Here is a 24,915-nt window from a genome sequence, read left to right on the forward strand (position 1 = left end):
CTGCTTGCTCGGGGATTCGGGGAACGCGAGAGCAAACCGCAGGGAAGGAGACCTGCTTGCACGGAGGTTCGGGGAACGCGAGAGCAAACTGGGGAAGGAGACCAGCTTCGCCGCGGTTTGCTCTCGCGTTCCCCGAACCCCCCTGCAAACCGCAGGGAAGGAGACCTGCTTGCACGGGGGTTCGGGGAACGCGAGAGCAAACCGGGAAAGGAGACCAGCTTCGCCGCGGTTTGCTCTCGCGTTCCCCGAACCCCCCTGCAAACCGCAGGGAAGGAGACCTGCTTGATTACCAGACGCTTCCTCAGGTATGCTGGGATACCTGCTTATTCCACGGAGGTCAAGAAAAGCGCTGGTAAGTGTCTACACTTGATTACCAGCGCTGGATCACCAGCGCTGGATCCTCTACACCCGAGACAAAACGGGAGTACGGCCAGCGCTGCAAACTGGGAGTTGTAGCGCTGGGGATGCCCTGCAGATGTGTACACCTCCTAAGTTGCAGCGCTGTAACCCCCTCACCAGCGCTGCAACTTTGTGATGTAGACAAGCCCCAAGAATAGCAGGCTACAGCCTCATTAGGAAGCTTTCAGCCTAGCCTAGCAGGAATCTAGGCTCAGCACACAGCCCTCAAGAGAAACCATACTATAAAATTGAATCAAGCAGGCACATGGCAAGCAGACACATGACAAAATACTAAGACAACAAACTCACTCCAAGGATTACATAGTTGCTCCTCTTTCACCTGGAGCACTTCTTCACAAAACTCCCATTTGCTGCTCCTGTTTGCTAGCTAACTGTCATGTATTGCTTCCAGCCCTATAAGGTAGTGCATGGGTGTAGATCCTGAACTTTCGAAAGATCTATTTTTTCCTCAGCTGAAAGTATGAAGACATCTGCAGCCAACTACATTATTCCAAATACTCAAATAGAGGCTTATTCCTTTCATACAAAAGGTGCCCCTGAAAAAAGGGAGGCAGCTACAAAAAAGTCAGATTAATAATACAAATTAAAAATGCCTCCAAAATATTGGATCTGTGCCCTAGCTGGCTTCTGAAGTAGTTTATCTGGTTTACTGGCTTAGATAAGGAGTCACCATGGGAACTATAAAATGAAGAGGGACTAAAAGGGGGAAATGAAATTTATAAAGCAACAGTGAAATTCTCTTCAGCGTAACAGACTGATCTTTGAATTTTTTTCATTTCTATAACAGCTCTGTCACTTTAACAATCTGATAGGTCCATAGGAATTGTGTTACAGGAACCCCAAGAGCCCCCGCACAACCACTTTCCTATTAACAGTTGCTCCAAGCAGGGTTTGTTCAATTAGCTAACAACACTATGGGGTAGGGGGAAGCAGATTTGAATGCAAGCCAGAGTGGAAGTCTATATTTAAAAACATCTGGACAAAGAAAGCTACATAGACAGTAACAGGCACGCTTGAATTTGAAAACGAGAACTTCCTGCCCCTTTCAGGACCCTGCATTCTACCCATGGAAGTTCAGCACTAAGACCTTGGTAAAACTTTTCCAGGTAGACAGTTATATTGGTAAAACCACCACCCCATCCCACCCCAGACACTCTTATTACAGTATATGAGTGACTTTTTAAAAAAAATTAGCTTAAGTCCCTACCCAAACAACATGAGCTAATCCGAAAAAAGCAACTATTACACAGGGGTTATACCAGTACAACTATATCAGCTTAAACACACATCCTAGCTTATACTGGTATGAATCTCCCATGTAGACAAGCCCTAAATGTGACAGTAACTGTAGCTCTTCAAATATTCTGTTGCAAGCTTTGCATAGATTTTTTTATATATTGCCATAGTCAGCCAACTGAAAATATGCACTGCATTCTGCAGAAGTTTTCAAAGTAACAAGGGAAATAATCCTGGAGCAATTTTTTTGTATCATCATTTAAAAAAAAACAAAAACAGGTAAAAATAATTAGAAAACTTGTGCCATCATGGTAAATGTTATCACTGTAGTGGGTTTTAGCTAGCAAAATCTTAACTATGGGTACGCACTCTCTGCAGCAAAAAGCCAAAGAAGGAAGTATCAAATATGCTTAGTCAGTCTCAAGTCAAGGGCTCTGGTCTTCACTATGTTAGATAGTAATTCATTTTTTCTGCATAAAAAGGTTTGTTGGGGGACTTCCAATCTTTAAAGAGCTGGACAAAATTAATTCTCACAGCACCCATCTGAGGCATTAGCCACATTCTACAGGAGGAGAAGAGAAGTAGATTAGATTTCAGGGGGTTCTGTCTCCCAGGCCTAGTCTCCCTCCAGTGATCCATACTCTCCCTTATTTTTGCATCTTTTACTTTTAATTGTTAGTTCAAGAGAAAAAGACCAGCATTTGAAATTAAGAGATTGAGATATGGAATATAACAACTCCAACTAGAGCAATAAGTAAATCAGACTGAAACCTTGAAATTTGACATACTGTACCCAACATAATTTGATAAGAGATGTGATTTTTCAGCTCTGGGGGTAAACTTGCTCTGGGGGGGCTGCAGTACAGCAGCAATGTGTACCTCACTGATTGACCCAAAGATCTCATTTGTTTGTATAAAGCAGCAGTGTAGCAACAGTTTCAGTAGAAGGTTCTTGTCCTGTCCTCCTAGCTGGAGGAAAGATGCAGTAGTTCTCTTTGAGAAGGAGGGAGTAGGAATACCAGATATATAATAAAGATGTGACACTAACTAAGATACCCAAGGCCCAACATCATCACAAGAAGAGAAAATGCATGATGAGGACCTGAGATTAACAACCACCATTGTATCCTTTTTATTTATATTTGTTGCATTGAGCCGTATTCTGATTCTATGCACAGTGAAATAGAAGAAAAGGCCTTGCGCTCAAAGAGTGCATCATAAAGTGCTCACTGAAATTCAGATATAGTGAACCTTGATTTAGAAAGAAGTTGGCTGGGGAAAAAAGAAAAGTGATTTCAAGACAAAAGAGTCACTGAAACTTAAAGATGTCTATTAAATACCTGTTTTATTGCATAATGAATTCCAGTCTACAATATTTAAACCAGACCAAGATTAAAACTTGAAATTTCTGAAGAATGGAACTTCCAGAATTCTGCATGACCTACCTTTAGATCAATGTCACAGCTCCGATCTCAGCTGAAATTGCTATTTCCCAACGTCGTAAAACTCACCCTCTAAGACAGTTAAGAGTATAAAGCCAAGATCCTGTGCCAATTGCTTGTAGATACCTAAAAGGGAAAACAGTATACGTTTAGTCATACGATTGTACACAAGAGGCCCTTGATTGTTATTACTTATAGTACTAAAGAATTATATCTGAAGTTTTTTTTCCCTCCAAAGTACGCACAAAACCAGTCAGAATCTACAGGTATACGGTGACTCAAGTTGTGTGGGAAATGATTTTGCCATCCTGGGAAATTTTTTAATATTGCAAAAAGTTTTCCCTTTCCAAATTGGGACAAGATCAAAATCTTGAAAAATTTCAAACTGAAACTAAAAAAACCCCAATTTGTTCAAACATTATTTCATTTAAATACTTTTGAAATGTTTTGTTTGGCTTTTATTTAAATTTCACTACAAATTAAATTTCAAAACAAAGGTATTTCAAACCAAAAGATGGAACTTCTGCTCTGAAAGTGCCAAAACAGGACATAATACCAAAAATTAAAAAACTTTTGACATGGAAATATTTAGTTGAAGAATTCTCAGCCAGCTCTACTTATGACAATTGTTGATCTGGTCATCTGCATCATAATAAACTAAGTGCTCAACAGCATGCAGTCTTCATATGCGACCAATCAGCCTACTTTGGTACAAGGAACTTGTTAAATAAAGCTGCTAAAAATATTTGGCCTTGCCTGAATACTGTAATAGTACATTTCTGTTCTACAAACTCATACTAACTAAAGGACTGAGTTTAGGTTACGTCACTAAATTGAACAGCATTGGTATCAGTTTCTAAATAAGTACTGGCATCCTGGGCAGGAGGAAGCATGTGCAGTCAGAAACATTATTATTATTATTAATCAATAAATAAAAAATAATAATAGCTAAAATTACTTGATTTAACTGACTGAAGATTTATGAATTAATAACCAATACAGATTCAAATACACAAAGAGGGTGAGGGGATGAGAAGTGGAAGAGTTAAAACTACAAAAAGGGAAAAAATTGCTGCATAATTTTTCTATTGAGTGAAACAGTGCAAGCAATACTGATACGTGTTAATCTTTTCCCACGTGTGTTAATTAAACATGAAACTAAAGCTCTTTCCTCCCACCCCCCAACTGGGTCAATCTCAAATAAGGCAACTTCAAAGTAATTAGTGCCCAGTAAGAAACAGCTACCTTTAGTTTCACAACTGAGATTACATTGTAACACAACACAACACTGTTTTCTTTTGCATAATTTTATTATTGATACAACACTCGTCATACGAGTCCACAATAATAAAAGAAAGAAAATTTGTCACATAAGCATGAAATAAAGGAAGACCTACACACAATCAGCCTTGGTGTTAACTCTAGTTGGAGGCCTTAGCAAAACCACATAACCTTCTTGGTGACATAGTTCAGCCTTAGAAGAACTAGTCAACGTTAGCACCATTATCAGTTAATATTGTGAACTACTGAGGCAGCTCTTCACATAACCCTGCTTACAAAAAGGAAAGAACACTGCACGACAGAGTGGACAGGCAGGAACTTTGCTGGCCAAGCTTATATACTGTTAAACATCACTGGACTCCCAGAGCAGAGAGATGTCTTAGGTCTTTCAACACTTTAAATGCTACAGCAGCACAGCTGCACCACTACAGTTGCTATGTTACAGTTGTAGACACCACTTACACTGACAAGAGGGTTCTCCCGTTGGTATAGGTAATCCACGTCCCTGAGAGGCACTAGCTAGGTCAACGGAAGAATTCTTCCATTTACTCAGCTCTCTCTACATGGGGATTTAGCTTAACAATGCCACTCCGAGGTGTGGATTTTTCATGTCACTGACCAACATAGTTAAACTGACCTAATTTTCCAGTGCTTTCTAGACCAGGCTTTAGCCTTGTCATCCCATCATCATAGCTTTAGCCTGGGCTTCTTACAGCACAAAAAGTCAAAGTCACAACTGCACCAGGAAGCTCTAGACAAACAATACAGCCAGACCATCTCTCTTTAGGGCTAGTGAGGAAGAACATCAAGATAATTCCAAAGAGAAACACTGAGATCACAAGCTCACGAATGCTATGTTACTTGTACATACTTAAACGATAGCTAAATACCAGACCCACTGTTGAATTTTTCTGAAACTCAACCTATTATCTTTGTTGGATGTACTGTTGTTAAGTGCGCTTATCGGAAAAGTCAACATAAAAAGCATTATGGAAATTTCTGCATTTCTGGTTTTTAAAAAATAAAACAGCTGAGAAAATACCAACAACTTGCTTTTCATTTTACTGACCACTCACACACGCCCCACTATAAGCAAAAGAACGCTTTAAAACAGCTGCTTAATTTCCTGGTCAAGATATTTGGTTTGTAGCACTTGAAGATATTCAAGACAAAGATAAAACACAATCACATCATCCCCTTATGGAAAGACCATGGAAAAGTCTATGTTCGGATGTACGTTGGCTGGACAAATGAAAGTACTTAATCATTATTCACCACCACCACCACTCACAAAGCAAGTACCAGTAATTGTTTCCTCAAATTGTTTCCACAGTCTCTATCACTTTTAACAGAAAACAAAATTACCAAGGTACCAAATTTAACCTGAAACTGGCAATGTCCACTACTAACAGTAAATTAATGCAAAAATCTATGTTAATGCAACAGTTAAGTATCTACATCAGAAAATGTCTAGCTAAAGTTGTATGTTCAGCCTTAATACAACTTCCTTGTGCACATGCATGATGATAACCTAATTACATGATATACTATTTCTCAAGTACAATATGTATTATTTTCTAAACTCTTAGATACAATTGTAGTATCTTGTAATTTTTTCCTCATTCTTGTATGCTTACATTGGCCCATATGGAGCTCCTTGTAAGATCAGGGTCTCAGTCTTCTTATATGATCAGGAACATCTCTAAACTAGGTATTTTAATAACTTTATCAGACTACCACAGAAACACAATGAGCTGTACTAAAAATGTTAGTAACTAAAAATAAAAAAGTAATAAAATTAATAAAATACAATAAAATAAAATATTTATGATTTTTGTTTTAGCATGTCACTTGTGTAAAATGGTCATGATGTATATACATCATGTACCCTAGTTTCAAAGGGTCTTAATAAAATTAAAATATTGCATTATCCTAGTGTTTGATCCATTGACTTTATTGCCGCTAGTTTCTATAATAAGTGAGAATGTGTGTATAGGGTTAGAATGAAATCTGTTCTGAATGGCAGAAATTCTCCTGGTACTTGTTCACAGTGGTTTAGCATACTGTGCATAACAGAGATAGTTATTTTAGTTCACATGTGAAGTTATCTGTAATTTTCCAAGTAAATCATAACAGTAGCAGCCTTAACTGAATTGCCTTACTTCTATTTGTCTCAAAACCTATACAAAAAGATAGATAAATAAAAAAATTGGTCCCTGAGTGCTCCTATTATAAGTACCTATATGCTAAGTAGGTCCAGTGGTTAAGGTTCTTTGGGAAACCTGGGTTCAAGTCCATGCTCTGCACAAATTTCCTGTGGGAGTTTAACTAAGGCCTAGCCTACACTAGAAGCGCTGTAGTGCACCTCATGAAGATGTTCTATGCCGACTCCATAATAACTCCACCTGTGCAAGAGGTGGTAGCAGCTCACCCACAGACATAGCCCTGTCCATACCAATGCTTAGGTCAGTGTAATTTATGTTGCTCGGAGGGGTGGCTTATTCACACCTCTGAGCAACACAAGTTATACCAAAATTAAATGGTAGCGTAGACCTAGCCTTAGTCTCTATGCCATGGTTCCCCATCTGTAAAACAGGGATGATACTTCTGTACCTCACAGGTGTCTTTTAAAGATAAATACACTGAAGATTGTGAGGTGCTCAAATATTATCATAATGAAAGCCATATAAGTATCTTAGATTTAAAAAAAAAAAAATCTGTATTAGGTATACTTTTAAATTTGAGACAAAAAAATCTATCCAAAAGTTTATTTCAAGTCTAGAAACTTCTTCACTCACTGAAACCGGAGGTGTCGGAGAACTCACCATGCCTATTATAGTTGACAGTAATTTATGGCTGTGAAAGTAATAAAAGACTTGAAGGGGGATTTTTAAAATCACATCTTCAATTTCAGTTCTGCCCTTCAGCACAGTTGTAATTTGAGATATACTATACCCCTCACATTCCAGGTGAATTGAAGTTTTATGTGAACAGTTCCCATACTTTATCTGCTTTGTCTAGTCTCACTGTTGATATTCCATCCCCTAACTAGAAATTTAATCAGGTACAAACATTTAACTATCAAACGATTTAAAGATACAGACAAATGCAGACTTTCCACATTTTCCAGTCCAGAAAAAATATTTTATTGCAAAAATAAATTAAAGTTTTTGATACAGTAAAGAAATGCATAGTTAAATGTGACATTACCATGGAAGCCCTAGAGAAGTTTTTAAGAGTGAAAAGGATCTTTTAATTATGTTGGTGTCATGAGATTCTATGTACCTTGGATTTATAGCTTGAGTACACACAATTCTAAATGCAAAGAGGTTCAAATAACTACATGTCCATCTTTCTGAAAGTACTGTTTTTTTAAAGTCCACTTATTGCTGGGACAAGTATGAGTAATAGGAAGATGATGGTACTGCGGGTACAGTTAGATGCCCTTGATCTTAGACAAGACACTTACCAATATTCTAGTCAAACTCATCTGAGTGGTGAGCTTCCTACTTTGGGAATAAGGAGTGACAAGCATAACACTAACTGTGGCACCAGGTACTTTAGAAATATGCCCCATACTACAGCCAATAAGAGTGCATCTGTCTACTCTCGAGGTGCCAATGGCATAGAGGACTATTATGAAGTCCACATTAGAAATGTGTTTGTAACCCCCTTGCCAATCTTAAATCAAGAATAAAAGCACTGGAGATCTATATTGATTCTTGGCAATCCAGGAGCAGCAATGATCTTGATTTCATAAATGTCATTTCTGGCTAAAGATAAGAAAGATCCCTTTGCCTTGAATGCATGCTTAGCTAGGAATATAAATATTTTCTGATGCAAGCAAGTAGAACTCAAGTCTCATTCCATTGGGCCAAAACTTCCTTTCCTACCATTTCACCTGAACATGGTGACCACTGACAAAAGTTATGAGAATAGAGGCGAGATGCATCCAGGTACTAACAATTACAGCAAAGATTGGCGAGTATTCTGATTAATTGGTGCTCTACAAAATATTCAAGTCATCTTTGTGTATTGTATATGCTGATTCTGTGTAAGACATAATTATGATGAAACTGTTTTCACTATTGTGTTGAGTTAGTCTGTTTTTATGGAAAACAATTTCCATCAATATTCTTTAGAGCAGCAGATCATGAGTAAGCAGTTCTTATTTGGGCATGAAAGACAGAGAAAGACACACAGCTATACCTGGATCTTTGTGTGTATTAGAAACATTTCACTTTCTAGATGTGCCTATGTTTTCTAACCACGCAAGATTATAGGATATCTGACGTGCGGCAAGACCTGTGCCCAGCTTGTAAACTTAGTTGAGCGGAGGGCTGATTTACTTCCATTTTCAGCCTCAGGATGAACATGCCAGTCTACTATTGCATTCAGCATTTTTAAATTTAGATTAGTCACTTTTCCAGCAGACAGTAACCTAGTTGATCAATATTTCTGCTAGCCTGGGCACATTGTGCCCATGATGGGCTCCTTCCATCTCTCCATTCCCCTCTTGGGCACAGTGTGCTCAGGCTACCACTGCTCTCCATTCTGCTCCCACCCCGGAGGACAATCTGTGTGGCTCCTCCATTTCCCTCTTCCCATCTCTCTTACTCCTCCTCCCCCGGCCGCATATCAGGGTCACTGTGTACCACCCATTTTCATCTCATTTCACCCACCACTGATTCCATGCCATTCCTGGGACCCTGATTTTCTCCATCCATCTCCACTTCCCACCCCCTTCATCTGCACCTCCCCCAACTCCAGCTCTCCACTGCCATGTCTGCATACCCATCCACCCCTGGGGTGCCCACTTTCTTCATCATCACTATTCCCCATGCTCCCACGCTTTCGCAGGTTCCAGCTCTGCCCCCGTTGGGATCCTGCTTCCACTGACAACACCTGCCTCCTCCGGATCCCTGCTCATGTTACTCTCCCCCCCAGTAAGGCTCTCCTATTTCTGTGAAGAGTCTAGGCTACGGACAATATCTCCACACAGGAAGTTAAGCTGCTGCCTCTGGTATGTGTAGGCAGCAGAAAGATTCCTCTGCTTGCAGCACAAGGCAGCCTGTCAATCAGGCTTTTCTGTGTTCGGATTTGTATGGAAAATCAATAAGGTTATGCCCACTGATGCCTAGAAATTTCCCTGACATTTCTGAATTGGTCGGACGCAGCATGACAGGCAAACCAGGCAAACAGGAGTCAGCGAGTTGAGTGTTAGACCACGCGTCACTTGGCCAGTAATTAAACTTCACTTGCCCAGGTCAGATTTCCGTAACCTAGGGCTGCGTGGAAAAAATGATTTTTCCTAGCTTGACCCTATCTCGTGGCTAATAAAAACTTACTCTTCTCACATGGAATGTTTATCATTACCATCTACATTTCTGATGACAATCACCATAGTTTTGGCTACTTAGTCATTCATTTTACCTACACATAAGATCAAAACAGACATCTCACTGGCCAAGCTTGCAAAGGCCTAATATTCAATTCAATGGCATTTCAGTGTTTGTCTGCCGGTAATGCCACATCTTTTGAACACCGCAGCCAATCAGTTCCCAAATTTCAGGCAACGTTATAGGCATCAATGAGCAGAACTCTATTGATTTGGGGGAAAATGGGAGACACATGGAGTCCTTGACATCGGATTAGTACAGTCAAGGCCTCAAGCACCTCTGCAGCTGTCTACAGAATAAACAACTGGTTGATGACCCCCATGACTTCCCTCATAATAATATTCCTATATCATCTCGCTCTGCTTAGTCTCCCAAAGTGGACACCCTGAATGATTTCTCCCCCAGACAGAAAATATAATAATGGGGTGGAGGAATGCACACAGCTTCTAGTATGGTGGAGAATAGGGGACCCTGCTATGGTGCGGGGGGGGGGAGAGGATAATGGGGAGCACATAAACCATGGGAGGAGGAAAGCATGAAGGGGAAAGGGGAGAATATGGGTGCACAAAGACCCCCTGCCATGCAGGGGGAGAATGGGGAATCCGGGAATGGATGTGGGGGGAATGGGGGACACTCAGAACACTGATGGAGGGGAGACTGGAGGAACCTGGTAGAGGGGATATGAGACACATCACTTGCCCTGGGAAGAAGGCAGTGGCATAGGGGTGCTAGTATGGGGGAGAGTTGTGGACCTCTGTACGGGAGGAAAGGGTAATGGGGGGGAGACACAGAGCCACAGACAGAGGTGAGATTGAGGGTAGTTGCAGGGAGTCCCTAGAAAAAGGGCAGAAGGGGAATGAGAGATTGGCTGACAGGGAGTTTGTGGGGTAGAACGGAAGAATACGAAGAGCCCATCCTATGTGTAATAAGATCAGTCTACCCAACTCATGAAGCACTCAAACCTGTGACCCTAACAGCACCCATGAAGCATGCAAACCTGTGACCCTAAGAGCACCCCAGTGCCAATTGGTACACTGTTGTCATGATATGTACCCAAAAGTTCACATGTAATAAATCACTGCTGGAAAACTAATAATTCACTGATCATTAATATTCTTGCATGACGTATGAACAGTAAATTCACAAAGGGTGTTATAGAGATGTGCTGCAAATAGGTTATTAAAACGTATTTACCAAGCTGTGCCTACCCCTGTTCTAAACAAAAGAATGTGGTTCTGCCTGCTTGAATGTATCTCGGATGTAAATTAAGCAAGATGTGACCAAAGAGAAAGAAAAGCGTATTTACATGCAAGATAAATAAAGTCATCAAGAAAGCAAGTGGGGAAAAATGACAATCTTGACGGGGGAGGGAGACTGCATCTTCTAAAAGCCTTCCCTGCCTCTTGAAGTAGGGCCACAGAACTTTGGGAAGATATAAAGAGAGAGAAAAAGCCATTTTGGCATCCATCACTTGAGGGACTAATGGGGCCAGAGCTCTTCAAGTCACAGAACGATTGATCCTTCAACTAAGGGGACTGAATATAGGTGAGAAACCTGTTTAGGCAAAGATTGTAACGTACTGAAATTCAGTTTTAGTGTTAAATGCAAATTTTCGCTTTTGTTTGTAACCTTTTCTATCCTTATTCCTTATACTTGGCGTCACTTAAACCTAAAACATTTTGTTTAATAAACTTGTTTTACTTTTACTGTGAGACAGTTCAGTACTTCGATTGAAATAAGAGCATTTGACAAACCCCAGCTAAATTAATGAGTTGCTGTTTACTATCTCTTTAAAGGAGCAGCAAATTTAACTTCTAGGAGTGTTCCAGGAGAGAGCTGGACACAACAGGGCAGATAGTTTTGGGGAAACTCCAGACCAGGGGATGGGGTCATGCTGCAAAAAGTAACTGGATGGTGGATGCCAGGATGTGACCTACATGCTTGTAAGGCTGACGGTTGTTGTCCAGGCTGTGAGCCACAGCAGCATAGCATTTAAGGTATCCAGAATTGCAGGGCACCTGTTGAAAACCCTTTAATGGTCTGGGTTGAACCCCAAAGCATCACAGACCCTCTCTCTAAATTTGAATAGAGGCTGTTAATCTTGGGGGTTTTAGCATATGATTATCGAATTAATACTTTCTCTAGTCTCAAGAAAGATTGAGGGCTTTCCCTGTTGCCCTTCTATAGGACAGATGGGAAGGGTTAAACAGTAAGGCGTGAAGTAGCACTTAATATATTACGAGCTGTTCAGGATTTTATCCCATGCACATCTTATCCAAGTAGCCTCTTTCCCTAAGAGTGAAATTTACTATATGTCATCAATGACTAAAGTGTAACTCAGATATTTTTCAGATCTTCATTATTATAAAAGCTATTTCACTTTAATCAGTTTGACTAAAATCTAAGAGATATTTTGTAGAAATAATAAAGTTAACTCACTCCTCAGATATTTAACCGTTCATTTTGCATAATTCCATGTCATTTCTAATCTGTGTCAGAGATAGCATACTAAAATAAAAATAGTATTAACTGTCTTCCCAACTAGTATCTACAGTCACACACCCTTTTCAGATTACTATAACCACAAAATTCAGAATGTACATCCATAAAATTCAGTTCCAACTCTAGCCAAGAGACAATGTTAAAATGTAAGTGACAAAGGAATTATTAATTTACAGACTTCACAAGAAAGATCATTTAAGAGGGCAAACTATTAGAATCGAGAAGCCTCAAAAGCTAAAAAATAAGTTATAAAATATTTTACTTACTGTTGAAGAGGGATTCTGTCACACAACTTTTTGACAATAAGCACTTAACATCTTCAAAGTGTTACACATGCCGTAATAATTAATGCTTAGTTCTGAAATGCTTACAAAATTATCATCATCTTGTTGGAAATAGCCTTCTTATTATACTCTTATGGTACAAACTGAAAATTATCTGTTTATATAGGACTTAGCCAAAAAAGTCCTTTTACTCCTGCTTATAGGTGCAGCAAAAGTTAAATACTATTACCAAAGAACAGCTGACATTATAAAAACTGGTCACAGGCAAGCAAGTAACACTATATATTAGAAATCCCATATAGTTACTGAACTAGAGAATAATAAATAGCAGTTGCTAAACCAAATGAATGCTATTGATCAATTCGAAGAGAGATCTCTGGACTTCGTTATTTTTGCATTTTATTGAAATGACCACTACATTTAATGTTCAACAATATTAACAACTCAGAGGTCTGATTAACTCTACAACCTTATCACATTTTTAAGGGCTTGGCGGAAAAGGAAAGCATACTACTAAGACTTACAGTTAACATATGAGAAACATTACTGAGAGTCATTCAGCAGCCTCCTCACGGGAAAGGGTAACATTATGAGAACTTTAAGTGTTTGCATATGTTGTTTTACCTTTGTTCTTTTATTGTCTTATTTCTCACCTCTTACATGTTAAGACTTTTGGGAGTTACTAATTTGACTGCCTTCTCTTTCTTCCTGGGGCCCTCTGGGATCACTTCCTTCATTTCACTCTCTTTTGTTCCTGCTACAGTGACCCTCCTACCAGCCAAGGAGAGTTAGACATGCCATTCTCTGGGGACATTGGTGGCTACCAAAGAGCTGGTCATGGCAGGGGTGTGGAAAGGACAAGGTGAAAGAAGAGAAAGAGAGGGCAATTAAAACAGATAGATAGTTCAATTTCTCTCCATTTCCCTCTCCAAATCAACAGGCTCCCAACTCATACTCAATCATCCAGGGAGCAGAAGCATAACCTTGATATTGAACTCGCATTTTTTTGTATTACATAGAGCTGGCCACAATTTAGGGGGGTTTATTCGCAGTAGATTTTGCTACTTACAAATTTGCTTTCCTTCTGATTTAGAATGAAAGCAAATTTACCAAAATTTCCCATCAAAACCAAAGAGTGCCAAAAAATTTATTTTAGAAACACTGAAATATGGTGTTCTTGAAACAAAACATGAAATTCATTTCTTGTCAATTTCACAGCTGCTTTTCAGGCTCTGGGGGCTGCTTGCTGGAGTGAGGGGAGTCTGCCAGCACCCAGAGTCCCAGCTCTAGACAGGGCTCCAGGAGTTGGCAAGTTTTCTGCCATAGCTGCAGAACCTGAAACCTGCCTTTGTTTCAGCAAAAGTTTAGTCGAATCTGAAGACTTCAATAACTCGGACATAGGTTAGGGGTTTGTTATAGAAGTGGATGGGTAGGGTTCTGTGGCCTGCTTTGTGCAGGTCAGACTAGATGATCATATTGGTCCCTTCTGAACCTAAAGTCTATGAGTCTATAGTAGATTCATCAAAACATTTCTCTACAATGAATTGACATTTTCTGAATAAATGTTTTGCTGGAAAACTCCTGATCAGCTCTAGTATTAAGAGAGCTGAAAAGAGAGACCCACTCACCCTTTTTACATAAGTAATAACTGCTGCTATGCTAGAACAAAAACTTGAGCATTTAAGGTAGAAATTAACAGCTAGGGGAGGAGAGGCATACATTCAAATACAATCACAGCTCATACAGTCTTTTAATTATTACACTGCAAAATGCAAAACCAAACTTAACTCTGCTCCCATAGCCACATTCAGTCTCAAAACTACAGATAAGAAACCCTGGCATCTTATTCTCCATATAGAAACAATATTTTCATCCCATCTATCAGAAAGTAGAAAAATTTCATAGCATTCTCTTCATATACTCTCAAAGTCTCATTATATGATCCATATTTCACACCCTTATTGTAGCTCAGTGGTTTGAGCATCAGCCTGCTAAACCCAGGGTTGTGAGTTCAATCCTTGAGGGGGCTATTTAGGGAACTGGAGATTTTTATAGGATCTCACTTTCCACCTGTCCATCCAGCTCCTAGTCACCCATCTCAGGATATCATCATCCAGAGTCAGGACAACCTAAAGGGGACGTAGAGGTGATTATTATCCATTTCACCCTCCATAAGCACAGCAAAGCCAGACCAGGAACATAATTTCCAACTCCATCCATGCCCCAGCCACACAGTATATGAAGCACAGACACCACCACTTACCCAGTCTCGGGGAATCTTCGGGATGGAAGAATCTCGAGGAGGTAAAGGCAGAAATGCATGTAAAAAAAAGTTGTCAGAGCCATCCTAGACTAGGAATAATAGCTGCTTTTTTTTTTTTTTTTAAATACCCGCACAGCAATGACACCTGCATGGGACAGACTCAACGACAGGGCCCTTAACAGCAGAATGGCAGGCAAACCTGAGGGGGAGAAAGCTTATGATAAAATGTTTGTGGCATCAATACAGAGGCCCCCCCAAAAAAGCCCAAAATGCAGAGAGTTGGAAGCAATATCTGAGGACGGAGAGATTGATGCAGTGGCAAAGGACAGTATGGCCATTGCCAGGGAAAGCACTGCCATGTCCAAAAACAGCATAGGAAGAGGTTTCAGAGTAGCAAGAGGGAGATGCAGAGGCAACTCCTGGGGGCAATACAAAGCCAAAATGCCCTACTGCAGTGCTCCCAGCCATTCCCCTCTCAGACCTAAGCTGAGGGCACTGAAAACAATGGCAATTGGGATCCCAGTTCATTTGAGCCCTCTATTGCCCATTGTAACTTCAAACCTCAGCATGCCACACCAGAAGGCCCACAAACCAGACGAGGTTGAGCAAAGACATATACTCACCTGTAAATTTAACCTTGCCCCTTTGTGTTGTGCCTGCATTGCACTGTTGCACTTGACTGTTTTGTTTCACTGGTAATATAAAGAAAGGGTTCTTTGTAGTTAGATAATAGATTGCTGTTTAATATAGTGTGTCATAATTTAAAGCTGTTTTTCAGCTTTGTTTCAGTTGAATGTTCACTTCTGCTTGTTACATAATAGAGTAATAAAAACCTTCATATGGAGTTGACGACAGTTCATTTTACACAGAAAATTATGTTGGCATTAATTGATAGGGCTTTATAAACAAATGTGGGCAAAGACAGTAGGCGCAATAGGGGCTGCTGGCTCTGTTGCACTTCCACCACCCATAAGCAACACTGGACTGAACAAAAGACTTCAAACCCCCTCCTCTCCAGAAATTAGTAGCTGGATGTACCGCTGCACAATCCAGGCCCGAGCCGTCAAATAAGAGCAACAGGCATCCCTGATAATACCGTCCCGGTTGTTTGCATTTTGTATTGGATGCTTTGCTGGTTGCTCAAATCATGGAGCAAGTCTCTGCACCTCAGCCTCCCACCCGTCACTAAGGATTTCTCCTTTACTCTCACAAATACTGTACAAAATACAACATGATGCTATAATCACTGATGTGTTTTTCTGTTGCTTCCAACCTATTCAACAAATAGCACCAACTCCCTTTGAAACAATGTAAAACTTTAGAGCCTACAAGTCCACTCACTTCTACTTCTTGTTATGCCACTCAGGCAAACACATTTGTTTACATTTCCAGAATATAGAACAGGGATCGGCAACCTATGGCACGTGTGCCAAAGACGGCACATGAGCCAATTTTTAATGGCACGCTGGAACCCGCCGGGACTCCAGCATGCCATTAAAAATCCTGCCCAGCCCGGCCCGCTCTCCTCTGCCCTCTGCTCCCCCTGCAGGGGCAGGGAGCAGAAGCATAGCCATGCACATGGGGTGGGCAAATGGCCCCACTCTCCTGGCACAGCAAGCCGCGGGGTCCGCGCTTCCGGGCCGGAGCGCCAGGCCAAGCGCAGCAAGCTGCCAGGCACTCTCCAGCCTTCTCCTCTCCCCTGGAGCCCTGCTGCCACGTGCAGCATTCTGGGGGTTGGAGCTGCGCGCTCCCGCAGGGCAGCGTTTGGCTCCGCGGGGAGGCAGACACGCTCCCTGCTCAACTGGAGCTCTTCCGCCACCACGCGCAGCACTCTGAGGGCCAGGGCTGTGCTCTCCCACGGGACAGCGTGTCTGGCTCTGTGTGGAGCCTCACGGTAAAGGGCCCAGGGCTGGGGGGGCTGGATAAGGGGTGGGATCCCGGGGGGGTGGCTAGGGGCAGGAGTCTCTGGAGGGGGCAGTAAGGGAGCAGGGGGGGTTGGATGGGGCATGGGAGTCCTGGGGTTTGTGATGGTGCAGGGGTGGACAGGGGTCAGGGCAGTCAGGGGACTGGGAGCAAGGAGGGTTCTTGGGGGGGCAATTAGGGTGGGAGATCTCTGGAGAGGGTGGTCAGGGGACAAGGAGTTGGGGGAGCTGTACGAGTTGGGAGTTCTGGGGGTCCTGTCAGGAGGCAGGGGTGTGGAGAGGGGTTGAGGCAGGCAGGGAGTGGGGGTTGGATGGGTTGGGAGTTCTGGGGGTCCTGTCAGGGGGCGGAGAGCGGTTGGATTGGGCATGGGAGTCCTAGGGGTCTGTTTGAGGATAGGGGTGTGGATAAGGGTCGGGGTAGTCAGGGGACAGGTAGGTGGTAGGGTCCAGTCTGGGGACAAGGAACAGGGAGGTTTAGATAGGGGGTGGGGTCCTGGGGGGCAGTTGGGGGCAGAGGTCCCAGGAGGGGATAGTCAGGGGACAAGGAGTAGCAGGGTTGGGAGTTAAGGGGCAGTCACCCAGCTCTCTCCCCCGAGCCCTGACCCCCCCCACACACACACACCATGTCCTCTGCCCTGAGCCCCGCACACACCCCAAGCCCCTGCCCTGAGCCCTGTACCTCCCTCATACACACCCAGTTCTCTGCTTGACTCCTTCATCTCTCCGCCCCCCACAACCCTAGCCCTGACTCTGGCACCCCCACCCATACCTAGCCCCCACTCTGCCCTGACTCCAGCCCGCCCCCAGCCCTCTGGGTCCTGGCTGCTGGCCCCGTACAGCCCGCTACTGGTCTGGGGTCCTGGCTGACAGACCCTTGCCAGCCGGGGTCCTGGTCGCAGGCCTCGCTCAGCCCGCTGCCGGCCTAGGCAAACAGAACCCCAGGCCAGCAGCAGGCTGAGCAGGCCAGCAGCATAAGATCAACATTTTAATTTCATTTTAAATGAAGCTTCTTAAACATTTTGAAAACCTTGTTTATCTTACAATACAACACTAGTTTAGTTATATAATATATAGACATAGAGAGAGACCTTCTAAAAAACATTAAAATGTATTACTGGCACGCGAAACCTTAAATTAGAGTGAATAAATGAAGACTCGGCACACTGCTTCTGAAAGGTTGCCGATCCCTGATATAGAATCATAGGGTTGGAAGGGACCTCATCTAGTTCAACCTCCTGCTCAAAGCAGGATCAATCCCCAGACAGATTTTTACCCTAATTCCCTAAATAGCCCCCTCAAGGACTGAACTCACAACCTTGGGTTTAGCAGGCCAATGCTCAAACCACTGAGCTATACCTCCCAACATAAGGCTGCCTGCTTCTTGTTTACAATGTCACCCAAAAGTGAGAACAGGCATTCGCATGGCACTGTTGTAGCCGGCATCGCAAGATATTTACATGCCAGATATGCTACAGATTCATATGTCCCTTGAAGTTTCAACCACCATTCCAGAGGACGTGTCCATGCTGATGACGGGTTCTGCCCGATAACAATCCAAAGCAGTGTGGACCAATGCATGTTCATTTTCATCATCGGAGTCAGATGCCACCAGCAGAAGGTTGATTTTCTTTTTATTGGTGGCTTGGGTTCTGTAGTTTCCACATCAGAGTGTTGCTCTTTTAAGACTTCTGAAAGCATGCTCCACACCTCATCCCTCTCAGATTTTGGGAGGCACTTCAGATTCTTAAATCTTGGGTTGAGTCCTGTAGCTAGCTTTAAAAATTTCACATTGGTATCTTCTTTGCATTTTGTCAAATTTGCAGTGAAAATGTTCTTAGAACTAACAACATGCTGGGTCATCACCCGAGACTGCTATAACGTGAAATATATGCCAACAATTCTCCCCCAAGGAGTTCAGTCACAAATTTAATTAACACATTTTTTAACAAGTGTCATCAGCATGGAAGCATGTTCTCTGGAATGATGACCGAAGCATGGAGAGGCATCTGGCACATAAATATCTTGCAACACCAGCTATAACAATGCTACGTGAATGTCTGTTCTCACTTTCAGGTGCATTGTAATTAAGAAGTGGGCAGCATTAACTCCCATAAATATAAACAAGCTTGTTTCTCTTAGTGATTGGCTGAACAAGAAGTAGGACTGAGTGGATTTGTAGACTAAAGTTTTACACTGTTTTGTTTTTGAGTGGAGTTACATAATTAAAAAAACCCTACATTTGTAAGTTGCGCTTTCATGATAAAGACATTGCACTACAGTACTTGTATAAGGTGAATTGAAAAATACTATTTCTTTTGTTTACAAATATTTGAACTGTAAAAATGATAAAAAATAACGTAAGTGAGACCTGTACACTTTGTATTCTGTGTTGTAATTGAAATCGATTATATTTGAAAGTGTAGAAAAACATGCCAAAATATTTAATAAATTTCAATTGGTATTCTATTGTTTAACATTGTGATCAATTGCAATTATTTTTTTTAATTGTGATTAATTTTTTGAGTTAATCGGGTGAGTTAACTGTGATTAATTGACAGCCCTAATTTAAAGTGATGCACGTGTGAGAGTACTGTAGTCCCATTGAAAGCCCAGGTGCTTTGCATGTTGGCATTTGCTGGTCTAGTGCTTGTAGCAGTATTTTTGACATAACTAAAGATGTTAACCTGCTTTACAACTTGTATTTAGAACAGCAGTGCAGTGTTTCAGAGAAAAATTACTTATATACCTAATGGCTAATATAAGATTCCCCCGTCCCCGCCAAGAGTCTAGGAACAATAGGAATCCCAGCACCCTTTCCCTTCCTCTTCTCAGCAGAGGAAGGGCAGGAGAACAGGTTGTTATTTTCATCAGGACATCATCCTTTAACAGTGCCCCTACTCCATCTTTCATGTTTGCCCCTGACTAGCAGGTGCCTGAAGTTTTTAAGCCCTGCTTTTACACATGAGAAGGATGTCATGAGAAACTATTACACAAGAGAAGTCTCTAAATGAAGCAGCCTGCCAAATTATACACAGTTTCTAATTCCTTCATGCAGCCTCAGAATCACATCATGTCCTAGCATATAAACTGGGGAAAAGGATCAGGAGGTAGCCATGTTAGTCTATATCCACAACTTGTTTTGGGGGAAAAGGAGAATAACTTTTCAAAATATAACCAGCATCCAAGAGCATGTTCAAGTCTCATCACATTTCAGTACTATCCATGTTAATATGAATGCTAAAAACTAAATTCTTAATGTACACACATATTTAGGAATGAATGCAAAGATCAAGTCATTTCTTATGCATGGCTTTTTAGATAAGGGACAGAAGAATGAACCACGGCTATTCATTTAGCACTGCTTTAAATATAGTAACATTTGCTGTGTCCTATCTCAGGCCCAGATGGTTTTCAGGTAAGTCCCCCCCGACCCCACCCCCATTGCCTGACAAGCACTAAGTATTCAGTACTTTGCAAATACACTAGAGGTCTCCATCGCTCCCATCAGTGACTAACTTGATGCTAGAATCACTGCAAGGACAGAAATACTACTTTTCCTACAATGAGTTTTCCTACAGCAATGACAGCCCTAGTTAAAGAATCAGTATCAGATAGCAAATGTGAAAAATCAGGAGAGGGGATAGAAGGTAATAGGAGCCTATATGAGAAAAAGACCCAAAAAATCAGGACTGTTCTTATAAAATCGGGACATCTGATCACCCTAAGTATCAGAGGCATTGCTAATGTCTTCCCAAGCTAGAATTTCAACCTATTTGGGAAGAAGGTTACAAAAGGACGAGGAGACTAGACAAAAGATTGGAAAATCTTATCAATAGGACACTATCCACAGAAAATCTCTCTCACAAGTACTTCTAAATTCATGACAAACCCAAGTACCCTAGTGTTATTACCGGTACTGAGATGGGGGACAAAGGGCGAAGAGATCTGATAAGCCCGAGGCCATCCCTATTGCCACCCCAAGTCTAGAGGCACTTGCACCTACACATGAAACAGGTACTCCAACACACACAATGAAGGAGCCATCAAGCCAACAAACCACCACATAAGCAGCAACGAATCCTGTGGCACTTTACAGACTAACAGACGTTTTGGAGCATGAGCTTTCGTGGGTGAATACTGACAAAGTGGGTATTCACCCACGAAAGCTCATGCTCCAAAACGTCTGTTAGTCTATTAGGTGCCACAGGATTCTTTGCTGCTTTTACAGATCCAAACTAACACGGCTACCCCTCTGATACTTGAAACCACCACATGTGCCGGTTTCGAGACACCTCCCCACACGTTGCTTACACGCCGTTGCTACAAGAAACAGCTGGGGTTGTGTCCGGGTTCCTGGCCCGGGAACAGGGCGGGGGGACGCTCTCAAGCTCAGCTCGGAGCCGCACTCGCTGTCACGGGGCGGGGTGACCAGTCACGGCACAGCCACCTCCCTCCCCTCGGCCCGGCTGCCCCCACGCAGGGACCGGAGCGGGGCACATCCGACACCGGGCAGCGAGTCACGCGCGGCGGAATAACCCCCGTGCCCACGAAACAGGAGCCGGGGGAACTGGGCAGCTCGGCCAGGCCTACGCCGGGCAGGGCTCAGGGCCAGCCCGCCCCGAACCCGCCGCAGCCGGCTCGGACAGCCCTGGCCCCACCACACCGAGGCGGCGAGGGCAGCCCGGCGAGACCCCCCCATCCCTCCCGAGAGGAGCCCCCGGGGAGCGAGTGCGAGTGGTGATTCCCTCCCTGCGGGCAACGCAGCCGGGGGGGCGGGGTCGGTCTCACAGCCCCTCCGGGCGGGGGCGGGGTGCACCCGGCTTCTGCCCGGTGCGGGGCCCTCCGGGGGGGGCGGGGCCCGCCCTTCTCTCTCTTACCCCCGCCCCACGCCGCGGTTGTCTCTGGGCGGCAGGAAGCGGGTGAGCGGCCCCGGTAGCGTCCCCAGCGCGGCGCAGTTACCATGGGACGGGCGCTCGCTCTCCGGAAGTCACTGCCGGGAACGGGGAGGGAGGGGTGCGCGGCGAGCCGCCATCTTGAGTGTGGCGCGGCGGGGTCTCTCGCCCATGGGCTCTGGCGGGGCCGGCCCGCCGCGCACGGGGTGTGAAGGGATTTGATGCCGCAGCCCGCCCGCCGGTCCTGACCTGTGCTCAGGAAGGGGGCGTGGAGCCGCCCCGAGGGCCCAGCAGACTAGGGGTGTTCGGGCTGTGAGCTACGGCAGCGGCGCCTTCCTGGCTCCCGGGGTTCCAGGCAGTAACTGGTGCGGCTTGCACCCCACAGCGGGACTGTACATAGCCCTGCACCTAGAGTCCCCCGGCCCAAGAGCGTTTTGTCAGAGTAGTTTAATGGTTAGTTTCCCCCGGCGCACTTCCTTGTTTGCCTTTCCAGTTTGGGCGCTAGAGGAGAAGGGCATTAGGATTATCTGAAGGACAGCAGGGTCGTCCGCTGGTTAGAAAAGAAAAGGAATCAGGACTCTTGCGTTCATTTACTGGGATCATAGGGAAGTCAAATAAACTCTTTATGCTTCTGTTTCACAAAACAGTCAAGTAAGGCCTCAAAGAAATCCTGCGAGGATTAATATATTCAACAAGCAGGTTTGCAAGGCTCTTTGAGATCCTTCAATGAAGGGTGCTACATAGAGTATTGGTGATCAGGCCCACTGCCTCCTAACCACCCTCTCCTGGCCTGGGGTCATCCTACAGCCAGCCTGCCTCATTTCCCTCACCTTCCCCCAAAGGGCTTCTTAATTTCCATACCCTTTTGTCCACTCACAACATCCTTTCTGGAGGTCTGGGTTTATTCAGATAAAATATACTCAAAATTCAAACTGCTGAAACACAATCCATTCATTTTAGCTTCTTATCAGATCACTCCCCAGCCTTTCCCTCCTGTCGCCTCAACCCCCCACACCTCAGGACTCTATGCTGGAAACTGATCACTCCTAACAGTCTCTTGTGCTCCCAGGCCTTCCCTGCGTTAGTAGGTTACTCCCAGAGCCTACCAGGCTGAGTTCAGCTTCCTAGCCCAAACCTAGTCAGGGTTTCCCACTGGAGTCTAGTACTCACTAGGTTTTAGCTTCAAAACTCCACTGACATCAGGATCTTTGCTACAGTAGCCTTTCTCTTTCTTTGTAATTTTCTGCTGATTGAAAAAGGAAACCACCTGATCCAACCCAGGTGTGCCTTTTGACTGAGTCATCAGTACTTCCAGCCTTTAAGAGTCAAGCTACCCTGTTGTTCAATGGTATTGTTGGCTTTGCTGATGGTATTTCTTATCTTTGCTTACTGACATACTACTGATCAGTTATTTCAAGACTGCATGTGCCTGAGATATTTCAGTCTGGGTAACAAGTTTTTCATAGTACTCACACTTACTGTAAAGATAGCAAATAGCACTGAATGTATGTTGCCATGTCAGATTACAAACAGCAGTTGACTTTGACGGGTTTTAGACATTTCAAGTGCAAACAGTGAAATGGGAAGAGGAGTGTGGGGCTCTGTTCCTTAATGGCTTTTGGAGGCTGTTAATTGAGTTGCTCTTCAAGAGAGTCTCTTTAGTTAAACAGCATCCCAGCAACACTAGGAATGAAAGCAACATTTACAGAAGTAATAATACTAGTTTCTAAACCAAGATTGGGCCTTAACCTACAGATAGTGTAAGTAGGATACCTAGGAATACACTTTTTTAGACTTGTTTCATTGATCTAAACTGGTGATTTATGGGCTTAAATGAGTGAATAAACCAGAAGAAACCATCGCTATAATTTTCTGCAATAGGCACTCAAGTGCAGTGCAGTCCAAACTACATCTTTCAAAAAGTAAGGCATGCAGGACATGACTTGTATGTAATTGACATTTTCTGTCATTTAATCTTAGGAGCAATTGCTGTAACCAGATGCCACAGTTCAGTCACTTATTGGTTAGATTCATGTAATTGTGTGACAGCTATACAAACAAAGATCTGGAAGAAGGTTTGTTTCTTTAGCTTCTGAACTGCAAGTCAGAAACAAGAGCTGAATTTTCCTTGGCCAAGAGGCCAGTGTAAATCCAAAAATATTGTCAATTTATATTTTGAGATGCTGGAAAAAGAGATGGTGCAATTATGAAGCCCGTAGAATACACAGAAGTGGATACTGTTTTCTTTAACTCTATAAATTACACTGGTCTACAATTTTTGAGAAGTTGTCTGCTTCAGAGATAAAATGTGATATTTATTATGTATTTTGATGTGCTGAATTCAAATATGACAATTAAAACAACTGATTGGCTACTGTTTCTAAGATATTTAAGTTTTTACATTTTATGTCTATGTATATTGTGTAGATAGTAGAGTTTTAATCATAAATTGTAAACCTAGGTCTTTTCAGGTGTTTATGGTTGCTTTACATGATAATATTTCACCTGTCCTGTTTATGAAACACTTTAAAAATCAGCAAAAGGGTTATATAAATAAAATTTATTAGGAAACAAAAGGCAAAAAACTATTATGTACATAGTTTAATCCTATTCAGTGTCTACTCGGCGCTTCTTGGCTTGTCTCTTGTATTCATTAAATGGAGCATCTCTTGTCACTGTCCAGCAATAGTCTGCAAGCATTGATGGGCTCCATTTGCCCTGATAGCCTGCCAGGAGATTCCACTGCTGTAGTCTGGAGCCCAACAGCTCTGCCTTACTCTTGGGTAGTTCCAAATCCCTGACAAGGTCATTCAGTTCACCTTGTGTTATGAGGTGTGGTTCAGAGGAGGAGAATGGGAGAAAATGTGGGTCCTGTGACATAGATCGTTCAGGACCAGAAGTTTCATCCTCTTCCTCTTCCTCATCTGACTCAAGTGAGAATGATTCTGGTGCATCAGGAACCGGCAGCCCTTCTCCATGGGGTACTGGACGCATAGCTGATGGAATGTTTGGATAATGCACAGTCCACTTTTTCATCTTTGACACACCTTTCCCAACTGGAGACACCATGCAGAAGTAACAATTGCTGGTATGATCTGTTGGCTCTCTCCAAATCATTGGTACTGCAAAAAGCATAGATTTCCTTTTCCTGTTCAACCACTGGCGAAGATTTGTTGCACAAGTGTTGCAGCATATGTGTGGGGCCCACCTCTTGTCCTGATCTCCAATTTTGCAGCCAAACTAAAGGTGATAGGCCTTCTTAACCATAGTGGTT

The 24,915-nt window shown here is 43.1% G+C and overlaps 1 protein-coding gene across 6 annotated transcripts in view; it reads right to left on the reverse strand.

The window, feature by feature from the left end:
• The window catches only part of DISP1 (dispatched RND transporter family member 1), a 181,712-nt gene extending 158,334 nt beyond the window's left edge, over nt 1–23,378 (reverse strand). For 2 of the 6 annotated variants that reach the window (XM_030557455.1, XM_030557447.1), the window contains exons 1-2: nt 21,627–21,706; nt 3,102–3,224 (exon numbers count right to left, since the gene is read on the reverse strand). Coding sequence is in view for 1 of the 6 variants with exons in the window: in XM_030557454.1 (XP_030413314.1) it covers nt 15,451–15,519; nt 21,627–21,711 (154 nt within the window). In the remaining 5 variants the exon portion in view is untranslated. Of the gene's footprint in view, nt 1–3,101; nt 3,225–13,217; nt 13,396–14,827; nt 14,843–15,450; nt 15,520–21,626; nt 21,834–21,890 lie in introns of those variants that run through there. The other 4 variants (XM_030557448.1, XM_030557451.1, XM_030557450.1 and 1 more) reach the window with 4 other exon arrangements.
• Between the last annotated feature and the right edge of the window lie 1,537 nt (nt 23,379–24,915).

The sequence above is a fragment of the Gopherus evgoodei genome, chromosome 3 (assembly GCF_007399415.2).
Source record: "Gopherus evgoodei ecotype Sinaloan lineage chromosome 3, rGopEvg1_v1.p, whole genome shotgun sequence".
Classification (NCBI taxonomy): domain Eukaryota; kingdom Metazoa; phylum Chordata; order Testudines; family Testudinidae; genus Gopherus; species Gopherus evgoodei.